Source organism: Podarcis muralis, chromosome 7, assembly GCF_964188315.1.
Source record: "Podarcis muralis chromosome 7, rPodMur119.hap1.1, whole genome shotgun sequence".
Lineage (NCBI taxonomy): Eukaryota > Metazoa > Chordata > Lepidosauria > Squamata > Lacertidae > Podarcis > Podarcis muralis.
Window position 1 is genome coordinate 27,998,117 of NC_135661.1, and position 16,073 is coordinate 28,014,189.

At 51.3% G+C, this 16,073-nt stretch overlaps 1 protein-coding gene across 1 annotated transcript; it reads left to right on the top strand.

Moving 5' to 3' along the window:
- Positions 1-1,704: 1,704 nt before the first annotated feature.
- On the top strand, positions 1,705-11,329 carry KLHL21 (kelch like family member 21). The gene is made up of 4 exons (XM_028740494.2): positions 1,705-3,221; positions 5,164-5,569; positions 8,195-8,267; positions 8,932-11,329. The coding sequence occupies exons 1-4, from the start codon at positions 2,192-2,194 to the stop codon at positions 9,223-9,225; spliced, it is 1,803 nt and encodes a 600-aa protein (XP_028596327.1). The 5' UTR covers positions 1,705-2,191; the 3' UTR covers positions 9,226-11,329.
- Positions 11,330-16,073: the final 4,744 nt, after the last annotated feature.

The window sequence follows — 16,073 nt, forward strand, 5'->3', positions numbered from 1 at the left end:
CGTCTCTGCTGCAAAGTTTTCCTGGGATGTTTACAGCCACGGGATCTGGCCTGGTGTGCTTTATATAAGCAGCTGACATGCTTATGTGCTGATCAGCAGTTGCAGATCCGAGAGAAGCAGTGTCCTTGCAACAGAGGAGGCCTTTGTGAGAGAAAACACTCAGGCTATGACTGGAGAGCTTCAGCACAACATTCTTGCAGTGCGCTGCTCGGATGCTGAGGCCCCAACTCGAAACAGGCATCTTTGGAAGCTCCATGGCAAAGGTGTGCCCTGCTTAGGACCAAGAGGTCACCAAGTTTGTGCAACTGAAATAATAAGTCATGTTTTGCCATTTTCCCTACTGCAATCTTCTCACTTGCTGGGGTGAATTTTAGATTGTAACCCCATATTTGGTGCTGGGAAGAAAAGGTACCAGATCTTAATAAAGCAGTGTTGTTGCAGTGGGTGGGGGTATTGGGAAAACCCATTAACAATTTGTGTTTGTTTTTAGTTCTGAGGAGAGGGGTTTCGCAGCCTCTGTAAGTGTGCAAGTGTCCTAGTTTGTCAAATAATAATGGATGCATGCATGCATGTGAACAGGAGTTGTTTATCCCCCTTTCTTTTGGCACTATAAAGAAGTGCTTGACTGCTTAAGTTGTTGCTTTTTGGAGAGGGCCCACCTGCGTGCACCTAGAATGAGATGCACTTGAGTTATTGCACCACCAGACTATGGAGCTGTGGAGTCCTAAGCTTAGGAACCAGATCCACTAATTCCCCATGATGGGGGATATCCAGCTAAGTCACTCTCTGGGTATGACTTACTTGGCGTCACCCACTATATTTAGAACAGGGGTGTTAGTGACTAATTCTTTATTGCATCATAATCTTCTGCATGCATCAGAATGTGAAAGAGTGGTGAAACGGGCCCTTTCCTAGGAAAGTCCACGAGGCCTTGACTCACGTTTATTTGGGAGTCCGCCTCACTGAGTTCAAAGGGAGTTACTCCCAAAACAAGACTGGCCCAACCCCTGCTCACTCAGTGGCTTGTTTCTTTAGAACAGGGGTAGGCAACTTAAGGCCCAGGTGCCGGATCTGGCCCAATCGCCTTCTCAGTCTGGCCCGCGGATTATCCGGAAGTCAGCGTGTTTTTACATGAGTAGAATGTGTCCTTTTATTTAAAATGCATCTATTTGTAGGGCATAGGAATTCGTTCATTCCCCCCAAAAAAATATAGTCTGGCCCACCACACAGTCTGAGGGATGGTGGACTGGCACACGGCTGAAAAAGGTTGCTGACCTCTGCTTTAGAACGTTAATAAGCAACTTTGTACTCGGAAAAATCTCAAAGGAGCATACAAGAATATATTAAAAATCTACAATATATAAAATAAAGACAGTAAAATAAATTCCCAACAGAATTAAATGTCAGGAGGGAACTGTAACTGTTACCACAGAGCCTGACCTTATGCACATTCACTAGGGAGTGAGTTGTGCAGACTGTGAACATAATATTAAATGAGCCAGCTGGATGAGGCCAGTGGTCCATCTAGTCCAGGATTCTGTTCTGGCAGGGGCCACCAAGATGCCACCTTCTTGGAAACCCCAGCATAAAGTCACTCTCCCTTCCTGCGGTTTCCAGCAAGAAGCATTCAGAAACATTACAGCCTTAGGAGTATTAGAGCCATCGTGACTAGTAGCCACGCAGCGGGTAGCTATGATGTCCCGAGCAGCTATGCAAGGAGGGCTGTCGCCAGGCGCATCCCGCTAGCTTTTCCCTTGGACCTTCTTCCTGCGCACCCACGAGCCTTTCAGAGTTAGCGAAGGTTCAGGTGGAGGCTGAAAGGCGCCGCCACTGCCTTGGGAAGGCTCCAAGCAATTTGCCTTTTACGTGCAGCCGAAAGTCTGTGGCCTTTCGCTTGGAGCTAGCGGACTCTCCCTCTCCAGAGCCCAGGCTGGCCCTTTTCCCGGGGCTGAAGCGAGAGAGGCACCCCCCTCGCCGGCTCCCCTTGGAGGCAGGAGCCTGGCGTTCTCCAAAGCTGCTTGGCGACTGAGAGCGGCGCCCCTCGCAGCCAGCCAGCCAGCCAGGCGCGCCGTCGTCGCCCTTCGGAGGAGGCGGAGCGCGCGCGGGACCGGCGCCAGCCCAGGCGAGGGAGGAGCCGGCCGAGGGGTGCGCGGAGGCGTCGGGCAGCAGTCAGACTCAGCGGCGGGCGAGAATGGAGCCGACGACGGGCGAAGAGGCGACAGCGGAGGAGGCGGCGCACGCGTCGGCGCTGCTCCGGGCCCTGTGCGCGCTACGGGCGGAGCGGGCGCTGCTGGACGTGACGCTGCTGGCGGGCGGCGGGGAGTTCGGCGCCCACCGGGCAGTGCTGGCGGCGGCCTCGGGCTACTTCCGCGCCATGTTCGGCGGCGGGCTGCGGGAGGCGCGCGCGGCGCGGGTGCGGCTGCACGGCGTGGAGCCCGAGTGCCTGGCCCTGCTGCTCGACTTCGCCTACACGGGCCGAGTGGCGTCTCCCGGCGGGCCGGAGTTGGCCGAGCGCCTGCTGCGCGCCGCCGACCTGCTCCAGTTCCCGGCCGTCAAGGCGGCGTGCGGGGCCTGGCTAGCGGCGCGCCTGGAGCCGGCCGCCGCCCTGGAGATGCAGGAGTTCGGCGAGGCCTTCGCGTGCGCCCCGCTGGCCGCCGCCGCCCGCCGCTGTGTCCTGCGCCACGCCGCCGAGAGCGAGGGCGAGCTGGCGGCGCAGATGGAGCGCCTCCCGCTGCCGCGGCTGCTCTCGTACCTGCGCGACGACGCGCTCCGCGTGCCCAAGGAGGAGGCGGCCTTCGAGCTGGCGCTGCGCTGGGTGCGCGCCGAGCCGGCAGCCCGCGCTCCGCTCCTGCCCCAGCTGCTGGCGCACGTCCGGCTGCCCTTTGTGCGCCGCTTTGCCCTCCTGGCCCACGTCGAGGGCGAGCCGCTGGTGGCGCGCTCCGAGGCCTGCCTGCGCCTGGTGGCCGAGGCGCGCCTCTTCCAGGCCGGCCGCCTGGACCGCCACGACCGCGCGCCCTGCGCCCGCCTCCGCCCGCGCCCTTCCACCGGCCTGGCCGAGATCCTCGTCCTCCTCGGCGGCTGCGACCGCGACTGCGACGAGCTCGTCACCGTCGACTGCTTCAACCCCCGCACGGGACACTGGCGTTACCTGGCTGAGTTCCCCGAGCACCTCGGAGGAGGCTACAGCGCCGCCGCCCTGGGCAACGACATCTATGTCACCGGTGAGCCGGGACGGGAGGGCTGCCAGTTGCTGGAGGGTTGCCACAGGGGTGCCCTCTAAAAGCTGCAGGAACAGCACCTAAACCACGGAACTCCCGCATGAGGCGGTGATGGCCACCAACTTGGATGGCTTTAAGAGAGGATTGGACAGGTTCATGGGGAAACAAGGGTATCCATGGCTACTAGCAACCCTGGCTAGGCTCTGCCTTCAGGGATGGAGGCAGCAATGCTTTCGAATTTCAGTCGCTGGCCAATAATAAGTGGGGAGAGTGGCAGTTTTTGCTTGGGTCCTGCTTGTGGGCTTTCCATTGGGGCATCTGGTTGGCCCCTGTGAAAACAGGAGTTGCAACTAAATAGGCTATCACTCTTGGGAAGCTTGCAGCTTCCTATAAGCATCTGGCTGGTCACTGTGCTTGGCTAAGTGGGCCTGATCCAGCTGCAGGGCTCTTCTGACAATCTTGCGTGCCTTCTTTAGCTCCAGCGTGTGTGGCTGATGCTTAGAGATGATGATATGTGTCACCAGCAGCATCTGCCTTTGAGCTTGTGGGGAGCTTCCAGTTTGTTTTGACCTTCCTCCTGGGAAGCTGGAGAGAGGAGGCTGAACAAGGGGCTCTGTGTGAGTCTCCACGCCCCCTTCCTGTTCGTTGCTTTGCAAGTTATTTATAGAGCGGGTGCTAGGAGCCAGCGAGGGAGACACCTGAGCCGAGACGCCTCTGTGCTCTGCCCCAGCACCAGCCGCCCTCCTGGGAATCTTCCCTGCGGGAGTTCTCCATACAGCTGTCAAAGGACATTAGGAGGATTTTCTCTCATTCCTACCAAGCGGCTGTCCTTGAGGCAGACGTTTTCTTCCTCGGCAAAGCCTCCCCCAGTGAACTTTGGGGACCACCACAACCCTTCAAACGCACAAGTGCAGGGGCCAGAAAGGAGCTTTTGTAATTGTAGCTGGCGGCCCCAGTCCCATGCCCACAGCTGATCACTGGGGTGTGCAGAGGAACAGAGTCTTCCTCTTGGTGGAGAGAAGCCATGAAATCTGCAAGCATGGTTAATGGTTAAGCCCTGTAGACTTCAGACGAAAGATGCAGCTGGTCTGTGTACAGCACAGGTGAGTCGCCTATGCTCCCATCCCAGCTATTCCTATCTACCCCAACCAAAACAGCTAAAGGTGAGGAATTGATGGGTGCTGTAGTCTACAAACACCTGGCGGGTACCACATCTCCATCATAGAATAGAATTGTAGAGTTGGAAGGGATCATGACGGTCATCTGGTCCAAATCCTGCCCACAGCCATCCCTGGGTGGTCTCGAACCACCAACCTTCTGGTTAACGGCCAGGCGCACTGACCCATCGTGCCACAGGAGGGCCATTGGCTCTCCCCCAAGCTACAGGTTGGTTCTTGTCAGAGTCTGAGAGCATCGGACACAGGCCTGAAGCCAATTCTCTTTGCCACAGATGATAGTGGCCGTGTACCCCATTTTCCCTAAGGAAATTAGTGCACCCCTTTTTCATTTTTGGGTTTGATCAGAGCCTGGTCTTGCTTGAAGGGATGCTGAGGTGTCTCAGCGAGGGGCATTTGGGCTTGCAAGCAAACATGGGACGCGAGCAGTTCTCCCCCAATTAAGAAATGCATTCGTTGGTGTGTAGCAAAGAGCCTTCATGGATCAAAGTCATGTTCTGCATTCTCCAGGGGAAATACCTCTGCCCCAAATCTTAGGAGATTTGCTGCTGCTTGTAAGAAGGTGTGGTTTAACGCAGTACAAAGGAGCTCAATTAGATGGAGCTGTTGCTGTACGTAAGTGAACCGTTAGGGTGAACCATGTGCCCTGAGCCACAGTCTTGTGTGCGAGTCCTGCATTTTTGGGGGTCAGGCCAGATGACCCCTGGGGTCCCTTCCAACTCTACAGGTTGATGATTTTGTGCTAATGGGACGCGGTTCTCTGCCCCTAGGAGGCTCTGATGGCTCGAGGCTCTACGACTGTGTCTGGCGCTACAACTCCAGCGTGAACGAGTGGACGGAGGTGTCTCCCATGCTGAAAGCCCGCGAATACCACAGCTCCGTGGTCCTGGACGGGCTGCTCTACGTGGTAGCTTCCGACAGCACCGAGCGCTACGACCACACGCTGGACTCCTGGGAGCCCCTGCAGCCCATGCTCTACCCCATGGACAATTGCTCCACCACCGCCTGCCGCGGAAAGCTCTACGCCACCGGCTCCTTGTCCGGCAAGGAGTCCATGGTCATGCAATGCTACGACCCCGAGTCGGACCTGTGGTCCCTGGTGAACTGCGGGCAGCTGCCCCCCTGGTCGTTCGCACCCAAGACCGTCACTCTCAGCGGGCTGATGTATTTTGTCAGGTAAGGGCTGCCGTAGCCGCTGCCATCTCCTCTCAAGATGGGGTGAAGGTGGGAGCGTGCGACCTAGAATTGTTAAAAAAAGCCACTCGTCCCACCCACACAATAGCCCCACTAGTTCACAAACAGGGATGTGTCTGCATAGGAGTTTTTAGAAGCTTCTTTGTGAATGTGTTTGATCTCCCTGGAGTTTTTGGAGGGTTGTGGGATGCTGGTCCAATTATGCAACATCCCAGACTGGGCAGGGGGTGGGAAGGAACTCCTGCCCCCTCCATCCCCCTAGAAGGAACTTTGCTTCATACCTCCAAAGCTCTTTCTGCAGATTAAGTTGGCAAAGCTTAGGGAAGGGAGCTTCCAAGTGCCTGCTGCTTCCCAGAGGCGGCTTCCTGGTGCCCTTCATCGAGAAGGGCTGTCGTAGGTCAGGTTCCTGCTATCTGAAAGGCACTCAAGCCCTTCAGCCAGTGATGGGCTGAGCTTGTGATCGAGCGAGGTCTGAAAATAGTTCAGATAAGCTTGTTATCTTTCAAGTTGGCCGAGGGGAGTGGTGAGGAGCGGGGAGGAAGGAGAAGGGGTCAGCTGTCCCTTTCCTTGTTGGGATTTGGGCACCTGCTCTGTTCAGGTTGCAGTTCACACTCTGTAGACTTCAGAAATGAGTTCCAGAACCAGCTTAAGACCTGTTCACGGGGTGACGGATATTCGCTGTGCCAGGAAACTCCCATCGGTTGAGGAGCCTCCATGTGACTGCAGCTGCCACAGCCCACTCGCAGCCATCGGTCACCCAGGGGCCAGGGACTGCTGCAACTGTGGCCCCTACAGTGACCAAGAGGCTTCCTCTGGTGTGGAGGCTCATTTGGTTCCTCCTGTGTGAACAGGGGCTGGGCGGAGCTTCCTTGTGACCTTCAGTCTCATCCTTCATCTAGAAGCCAGACAATCTTTTTTTTTTTTTGCGGGGGGGGGGGGGTGTTTGGGGAGGTACAGCATGCTCTTCCCAATGAATGAACAGCTGCGTCATGGGGCCCCAGTGACTTTATAGCTCTGGGGTCCAAATAGGGACTTTCCTGATTCTTGGCTCAATCAGGGCCTGTACAAAACCCTCAAGAGGGTGCCAGGATGGTGAAACTCGCTTTCGCACGCCTGTCTGGCTTACTATAAGCACTTGGTCCCTGCAGGGCTCTTTTCTCTCCTGCAGTGCTAGCTTCTGCCTAATTTGGGGGCAGGACATGCACCCCGTTTCCCTAGATGTAAAGAAAATCCATTTTTGAAAGCAGGAATTGCCCCCTGATCCTGATGCTTGAAATGAATCTTAAGGGGCTTCAATCCGCTGGTGCAGGCAAGGAACGGGAAGCTTGGAATTCCTGCTGCTGAGATTCATTCTGGCCCATTCCACCCCCCTGTCTCTGCCAGCCCCACTGAGATTTAACAGTTGCTTGCTAAAGCGTTTGGCTGCTCTACTCCCCAGCAGCAATTGTGCATTCTGCAACCCTCCAGAGCTTGGCTTGAGAAATAGTTCAGATTCCTGCAGAGGCACCAGAAACATTTTGCAGCTCCCGAAGCCGACAGGACAGTGACCCTCACACACACACCCTTTCACTTTGCACCCACCTCCCCAAACCTTTCTGCTAAGTGCCACATTTCATTGTAAACACGGTTACCCAACGAAGTTAAATGAATGCAATTGGCATTTGACATTTGCTGGTATGGGAGGAGGAAGCAGCCCAGGAGAAGGTTCTGAGCCTTTCCCTTTCAGCTGGAAGTTTTGTGGTAGCCTTGATGGGCTCCCAGGCTGCCATTCTGAGGGTCAAAAAAAGCACATTTCTTTTGTCATCGACACCCCTCACCTGTTGCTGTCAGGCTCCCTGTTTCGTGAACAGAGCAAGGAGATGGGCGTTACGCAACGGCTCGGGAAGCTTCTAGGGTTTCTCCTTTTATCTCCTTCCCCTCTTCCAAAAAAAGATGGGTGGAAACTGCAGGCAGCTCCTCCTCTTCCAAAGTCTAGCTCAGTGGATCAGGCCACCATCGCCTTGGCTCCATAAACTCATCCCCTGTGCGCCCCACCCTATAAATAGCATTTTTCATGCTTCACTAAAGAAGGTAATATAGCAAAATAGCATTCAAAACAGTAGCCATTAATTGCGCATTTATTCATGTTCCAGTTAAAACTATTGAGCTTCATTAATTCCACATAACTGATAGACTTGATCCAGTGATACCAGCTTTTCAAAGTCTTGATAGTCTAAAACATCTGGAGGAATGCTGCTTTTAGAGAGGCTACGGAAAGAGCAGATTGCAAATCTCTGGAAGGTTGGAGGCAAGCAGAGGACAGAGAAAGGGACATTTTTTGCAGGTTTGGTGTGTTTGCACAAGGACCTCCTCCTCCTCATTTTCCTTTCCATCAATCCTACCAACCAGAATCTTTATTTTCTAAGTTGCTCACAAAAGGCCCTGGAAATCTTGAGACTTTCTGTGTGTGCGCCAAGCGCTACGAGGTCTGAGTGGATTGGGTCCCCATGCCCCGTTAAGGAATAAAGTAGGCACTCAGGGACCGTGCCTTCCCTCCCATCCACACGACAAGGCTAGGGGATGTTTGCATCTTCTTCTCGGTCACCTCTACTTGATTTCCTTCTGCAGGGATGACTCTGCTGAAGTCGACGTCTACAACCCAGCAAAGAACGAATGGGACAAGATCCCTCCAATGCTCCAGGTGAGGGTCTCGTGTCTTTAAAGAGCAGTAATTGGAACTGAAGGGGGAGGAGATTGAAGAGTCCAGACCAAAGGTGGCAATGGAGAAAAGCCTTAGCGAGAGAAGGTTGAATTACTACAATGTGCTTTGTGTGGGGAATCCCTTGCACTTGATCTGCAGTTAGTGCAGATTGCTGCAGCCTGGTTGCTGTCAGGAGAGAGACCCTGTCGGCATGTTACGCCCATGCCCATTTGCTGCCAGTTCAAGGCGTCGCTATTAGAATAGTCAATCGAGATCCTTTATTAGGCATAGCAAACCACACATTATCAAACAGACACCGTATACAAATTGTGCAAAATACGAACTCAACATAACAAGGTTTGTCCCAGTCATATCCTTAACTCCAGAGAAAATCAATTTGCATAAATAATACAATGCAGCACTACCGAATCCCCGATCATTTCCATTAGAATAGAAAAGCCTTTTTTAAAATCCAGCCCACCATTGCAATTCGGAAGGGCATCCAATTGCATCCGAACACAGACAAAAACCTGCTCCTTGATCTCGGGAACGACGCTGCACAATTTGGTTTACGATACCTTAAAAGGCTTCCGGAAGCATAGCAAGCAGGCGACCAATCTCCCAAAATGCAGAGTAGATAAGAGATTGCTTGGTTTTCTTCCAGGTGCACGTTGGAGGGAGCTTGGCCGTCCTGGGAGGGAAGCTCTACGTCTCCGGCGGCTACGACAACACCTTTGAACTCTCGGCGATGCTGGAGTCCTACGATCCGGAGACCCGCAAGTGGAGCCCGGCTGGCCAGCTGCCTGAGCCGATTTTCTGGCACAGCAGTGTCAGCATTTTCCGCCAATTCATGCCCGAGACGCTGGAAGAGGGTGAGGAGCGCCCCTTGGACAACGCCATCAGCCTGAACCGCCAGCGCCAGAACCTCCACAACCTGAACCTGAACGAGTTGCGCTAGCAGTCGGACAGCTTGTCTCTGGGGCTTGGAAGAAATCTGTGGCGCCGCTTCTTGGGGAGTCAAGCTGGGAGAGGATTTGGAGGCGGGTGTCCTCGCCTGCGAGGGCTGCTTGGGTGGCGAGGAGGGCAAGGAGCGGGCTCTTTGAGATCAACAGTGCTGTCTTCGGGGGAATCCCTGAAAAGGGAGGTGTCCAATCCTCCTCCGGTTCCTTCCTGGCAGTTCCCAAGGAGTTTGAAAATCGCTGATCAGAAAACTTCCCCTTATGCTAACATGATCTGGTGCTGTTTTGCTTAAAAATAGCCAAACGAAGGCATGAGCACAGTTCACGTAAAGTCATTATGCATGGAGAGGAGAACACAGGTAGAGCAAAGGCTTTCCTTCCCCTCACTCAACACTAGAATTTGAGGTCTCCCCATGAAATCGAAAGACAGTAGGTTCAGGAGAGACACACCACGCTGAATTTATTTATGGTACTCCTTGCCACAAGATGTGATGCCCCCTTGTAGCGTTTCTGCAGGAGACGCCCAGCAGCTGTTTTTATTCAGGTTAGCTCAGTGAAACGTCCTCGTGTGGGAGACTAGAGTGGCACTAAATGCTAGTTGGCAAGAGAGAGCTTTTGTGCTTGCCAGAAGCTTCTGGCGAACCACTGTCAGAAATGGGGGTGTTGGGTTAGACGGACCCTTTGCTACATCCAGCAAGGCTCTTCCTGTGCGCTGAAGAACAAGCCAGACATCTTTGGTGTCACTAGCTGGTGCATTGGATCTGCCACTGAGTCCTACTAAGGAAAAAGTCCTTTTGCCTGGCAAAACCAGAGCTTGGGGGGGCTGCTCTTCCTCTCCCCCCCCCCCCCCGCAACCTGAATGATGCCCATTTCTTCAGTTGCATGTTGCTGCTGGAATATAATCCATTGATTCCTGCAGGAGCTCCCGTCCGAATCATTGTTTCTATCAGCACAGAGTTCTTCAACCTTGGGTCCCCAGATGTAGGTGGAACCATCATCCTTGACCCCTGGACTAAGCTATCTGTGGATGATGGGAGTTATAGTCTGCCCAAATCTGGGGGACCCAAGACAGAAGAGCTCTTGTCTACTCAATCTTAGTATCCTTAGTCTGAGTGGCCAGCTATGGGCAGGGGAGCATTGCCAGTTTAGTGACCTGGGGGGGGGCCTGCCCTCCAGTAGATTGTTTTGAGGTCCTCTTCACGGTCGGTGCCTTAATCACAGTGCAATTTGGAAGGACACTCTGTTGCTGTCAAGGCACAGCACTAGCAAAGATGGAAACAGGAGGTTATTTTAGAGGGCCTTGTCCACGGTGGCTGCCTCTACTGCTGTATGGTTGCCCCAGGCATGGCAAAGCATAGCTGTTTCTGGGTTGTGCAGGTAGAATGGCCGCTAATTTATAGGATTCGGTTGGTACCCCACCCCTGGTGTGGGGGAAATCTGCCGCAGGAACGGCGGGTGAGGTTCTCCATCAGATCTGCCTGGGGGAAGTGGGGACATCATTGCTTGCCGGATTGGTGTGTGTGTGTGTCATGTTCCAGATTCTGTGATGCTGCTTCAGTTTCTCATTTCTTACCCTCTCCCTCCCCTTTTCCAACTAAGGTCAGCTGTTGTTTTCTCTTCCTTCAGACTTGATCAGGGGTTCTTTTGCAACCTCCTGCTTTCCACAAGTAAACACTGAAGTCCCTCCCCCATATACACCCTCTTTAAGCCAGAAAAAGACACACTTGTGAGAGAGGCTCCTTTTCAACTCTGCCAGCTGTTTACAGACCTGCTGTTGCTACTGCTGCTGCTTACGCTTACGACATCTTGTTTTGGTCTCACTTGATGAGTAAGGTTTAAGTATTTTGTGCCGGGCTGTTTTAAAGTCTATTAATAGATTTCATGATACTTCGTCATACTCACAGCCAAGATCTCTGTGCCATCTCTAGAACCAGATGAATTTGCCTTCATCCTATTTATTTTTAACTTTAATGTAGATACTTGTGTTTAACCTAGAGTACTGTATGATAATGCTCTTGGAAGCAAAGATATTTCTTATATTTTTTATTGTTTTCTTTTAAACTTGAAAGCTGAATGTTAAGTAAAGGTGTGTGTGTGTGTTAAGGAGACTTGTTCTATGCCAGGGGACATATGGGGTGCCGTTTTGCTGGATTACACACTTCTTAGCCATAAAATGGGAAAGAAGACCAGTTCAGGCTTCCTCAACCTAGGACCTCCGGATGTTTTTGGCCTACAACTCCCATGATCCCTCGCTACTAGGACCAGTGGTCAGGGATGATGGGAATTGTAGTCTCAAAACATCTGGAGGGCTGAGGTTGAGGAAGCCTGAGTTACAGAATTACAGAGCTGGAAGGTGCAACAAAGGTCATCTAGTTCAACTCCCTGCAATCAGGAATCTTTTGCCCAGCATGGAACTCGAACCCGCAGCCTTTAGATTAAGAGCCTCATGCTCTTGCTGGCTGAGTTATCCCAGCCAGGTGCCTCCAGCTGTTTACACTACCACTCCTATCAACCCCAGGCACCATGGCTGTTCCATTGAATTTTTCATAGTAGCAGTGGCCTGACCTTGACGTTGAAGGAGAAGGTAGCCTGACTCTGGGCTGCTTCTAACAAACAGTCCCAGCATCACATTCTCTCCTATGGCCAAAATAAGTGTGAGATGGATATTCATCTCCACACTTCACATGCTGTTGCAGGATTTTGACAGTCGCAACTGCTTTTTTGCCTCTTGTGATCCTAAATCTGCGGCTGAAGTTAGGATATGCACGGGAGGTTAATGCATGGTATCCGAATGAGTAGGTCTGCTGAAATGAGTTGTGTCCATTTCCTTCTTGAATAGGATTAGCATTTAATACAAGCCAAAATGACCATGGGGCATAACTGGCCAGCCCAATAAAATAGTGTGGCTCTGGCTAAGGTAGGGGTGGGGAGACATTTTCAGGCCTAGGGATGAATTCTGGCTCATGGGCAACCTTCCAAGGTTTGCAAGATGCAGGTGCACTTCTTAACCTTAGTACAAGGAGGCTATTCAAAAGTCAGATGTTTTCACACTTACTTCTGCATCCATCCAAGCAAGTAAGGATGATGCAACACCAGTTCAAGGACATGTTTCAGCCAGACAAAAGCACTGGCCCCAAGGTTCCCTAGCCTGCAATATAGACCATGAGTCTATGCATCATACCAAAGCAAGCAAGAGCAGCCCAACTCCTTTGTTCTAAAACAAGGGTGTCCATATTAACAGCAGCAGCAACCGTGACACTTGGCGGGGTGAGGAGGGGACATAGTGTCTTGCTGGAGCAGCCCAAACAGGCTTTGAAAGTGGACAAGCTCCACAATAAAAGCTTTTATTGCTCTATATCCACACAGATCAGTGCTTCCCAATTCTGGGTCACATCCACTGAAGCACACAGATGTGTTATTTACATACCAAAAAAGCCATAGCATTAAATCAGGGAGTTGGTCACAGCTTCTGAAGGGGGATCGTTTTCCTTATGTGGAAATCAGGAAGTGGCTTCCTACTAGACCTTGATCAAAGCAGGACATTTTTACTGACTTGTTTCAAGACATTTTACACCCCACCTTCCGCCAGAGGAAATTCCAGATGGCAAAGTCTTGAGAGGCTCCACATGCCACTGCTCAAGAATCTGAGCTGGCCCCCACCCAGCTGGCCAGCCATTAAGGCCACCTGACTGCCTCTTTCCTAAGAAGAACACAAAAACAGACGGGCAAAAGATGGGCTTGTAATGGAATAGGTTGGCGTTCTTAGATGTCTTAGTCTTAATGCAGAACAGGGATCAGACTCTGGTAGAACAAAAAGTCAGTCCTTGGCACCCCACAGTATTGCCTACACTGACTGGCGGGGGGGGGGGGTTTCCACACAGGTCTTTCCCAGCCCCACCTGGAAAACTTCCACAGCTGCACTAAAAAGACCATGGACCACCCATATGAACCAATCTGGACCTTGTAATCGTAATCCAAGGCCCTTCTTCATGTGCCCCCTCCACAGGAGATCCAGAGAGTGGCAACATGAGAATGGGCCTTTTCGGTGGTGGCTCTTTGTTCTTTGAAGCAAAGAACAAATGCATACCTAACACACACACAAAAAGTATTAAAACATTGCACCCCCTCAAAAAGGCCATAGGTAGTAGTCCCAAGCCAAAGGCCTGGTTAAAATGGAATGATTTTACTTGTAATGATGACATTGGGTGAGCCTCCCCAGAGAGAGCAAGTTTTCTGAAGGACGGTGGGAGCCCTGCTGCTTGTATCCAGTTGAGAAGGATGGAGGGAATTGCAATTAGGGTTTTGTTACAGAGAACTCGCAAGCAGGGCATGAATGGGGTCCTCTGCACCTGGTCTTCAGAGGCATTCCTTACACAAGTAACCTCCATTCCTTCAGGTCCATGTCACCTCCTCATCTGTTGCTTGGGTGGAATTATTATTGCAGGATATACAAAGGAAGCAGCCTTATACCAAGCCAGACCATTGATCCCATCTAGCTCAGTATTGCCCACACAGATTGGCAGCAGCTCTTCAGGTTTTCGGATGGGGGAGATTCTCCGCCCCACCCTCAGCATTAAAAGCAGATCTTCTAATACTGTGCTACACACACCCCTCAACTTGGGATGTAAGAGTTTTCTACTGTATTTAAAAGGAGATGGAGATGGTCTCCCTTTGCAAACATGGCTTAATGGATAATAACCTGATTCATGAGAGAAACAGAAAGATGAACCTGAAGAGAGAGGTGTTTGAGCCAGGCAGCAGAGAGAGCAGCAAGGTGCCTCAACATTCTGACGGAACATCAAGAATAAGGAGGAAGACCATAACCAGACACTGGAGAGACCTGTCAGGAGTAAGCATGGACCAATGGTACCAAATAGTATGGGAAACAGCCTTACTAGAAAAATTAACCAATAAACTGAAACTGACACGGGGACAAACAGAAGACCCCGGTATGGCTCCCCTTTATCACATACACAGCCCAACAAGACAATGACAACAATCCACCAACAGCATCCAAATCAATATGGCTTACCTCATCCAAAACACCCACCCACCCCACTCACACATGAAAACAAAGATCACCACAGCCAGTCACAAACAAACAAGGCCAACCCCAACCTCTCTCATCACCAAAGGAATACAGGTGAACAGCAGAGAACCTGCACAAGCAATGCTGACCCCAAACCCTGCATACATTAAGCAAAATAGAAACATCGCCACCTCCACCCCTCTCCCCCTTTTCTTCCTAATGTCTCAAGAAATGAAACTGATTTGTAAAAATGTTACACGCAAAAATACAAGAGAGAGACATTACACATACTTCTGTAAATCAATAAAATCTTTAATAAAAATACTACACAAAAAAAAAGAATAAGGAGGAGCAACGCCCAGAGACCAGGTAGGCCAAGGAAACAACGCCCCACCCCTCACTTAAATGTCACAGACCAGAGGTGGTTTTTTTAAACAGTCAAATGGTATATAATACATTGTTAAATGAATAAAAGGCGGCTCCCAGGGGCATCCCACCAAACTTCAGACGCATTTTATGAGGGGTGGAGGGTGAAGAGGAATCGCAGCTTCACACATTGCGGGAGGGAATCCCTGGCTCAGCAAGAACCTCCTTGCCCGATAATTTACAGCCTCCCCAGTTTGCCATTCTTAAAGCTGCAACGCTTAGCCTCATTTTTAACTTTTGAGCTATTGCTTGTTTTTCTCCTTCACCTCAACTTTGCTTTGTGGGACTTCACCTGCCCTGTTGTTGAAGAGCTATGTGGCACCCAAAATACCGTATTTTTCGCTCTGTAAGACGCACCAGACCATAAGACGCACCTAGTTTTTGGAGGAGGAAAACAAGAAAAAAAATATTCTGAATCCCAGAAGCCAGAACAGCAAGAGGGATCACTGTGCAGCGAAAGCAGCGATTCCTCTTGCTGTTCTGGCTTCTGGGATAGATGCGCAGCCTGCATTCGCTCCATAAGACGCACACACATTTCCCCTAACTTTTTAGGAGGGAAAAAGTGAGTCTTAGAGAGCAAAAAATACGGTAACTAATCAACCAAGGCTAACGTGCAATTATTATTCATTAGAAACGGGGCTCCCCCCTTTTTTTTGCAAGGCATTTTGCAGCAGTAAATTTAAAATTGTAAGGTATTCCTTCTACAACAGACCAAGATTTTTCTTCACCGAATATGGAAAGCAGTGCCCTTTGTGGGCTTGGCATAATTTGTTGGTTTGCTCTTGCCCTGCCTGTTTTTTTCTAATACGTTGGAAACTCGGTACCAGCAACTGCGGTCTCTTGATTTGATGGGACGGCTGACAGCAGGAAGAAGGAAGGCATGTGATGGTGCTAGTGGGACTGACAGCTTTACTGTGGGCTAGGGCAGCCTTGTTAATCCTGCTGCTGCAAGAAAGAAACTTCACTGCCAACTGCCTGCTATGCCCCCATCACTCTGGAAACAATGATACTTTCATATTGCAAACAAAGGCGCTGCGCCTCAGTGGGATCTGAGTGTGGTTTTCTTACCGCTATTGCTGCATTTGCTTTACATCGTATTATTAAATTATGATGATTATTTAAATAGTATTGATCTAAGTAGCTGATAACCGTATCGATTTAAAAAAAAAAAAGCAGGGAGGTGTAGCAATAAAACTGCTAAACTAAACAGGGTCCGGTATGGTTTCAAGCTGGGTGAGGGACCTTGAAATCCCTCCCAGCTCTACAGCTCTGTGATTCGATGACCCCCCCCCCCTTAATTCGAATCGGGTGCTGCGCCGGATGAGCCGCTTGGGCAGCGCCGCTTTGGAGCTGAAGGAGAGGGGCGGGGCGTCACCAGTCGCCCCGCCTTCT

Bases quoted from the DNA above. Each gene is read 5' to 3' on its own strand.
- KLHL21 (XM_028740494.2), top strand. From the start codon at position 2,192: ATGGAGCCGACGACGGGCGAAGAGGCGACAGCGGAGGAGGCGGCGCAC. The intron at 3,222-5,163 runs GTGAGCCGGGAC...CTCTGCCCCTAG, and splicing joins CAACGACATCTATGTCACCG to GAGGCTCTGATGGCTCGAGG. The intron at 5,570-8,194 runs GTAAGGGCTGCC...TTCCTTCTGCAG, and splicing joins GGGCTGATGTATTTTGTCAG to GGATGACTCTGCTGAAGTCG.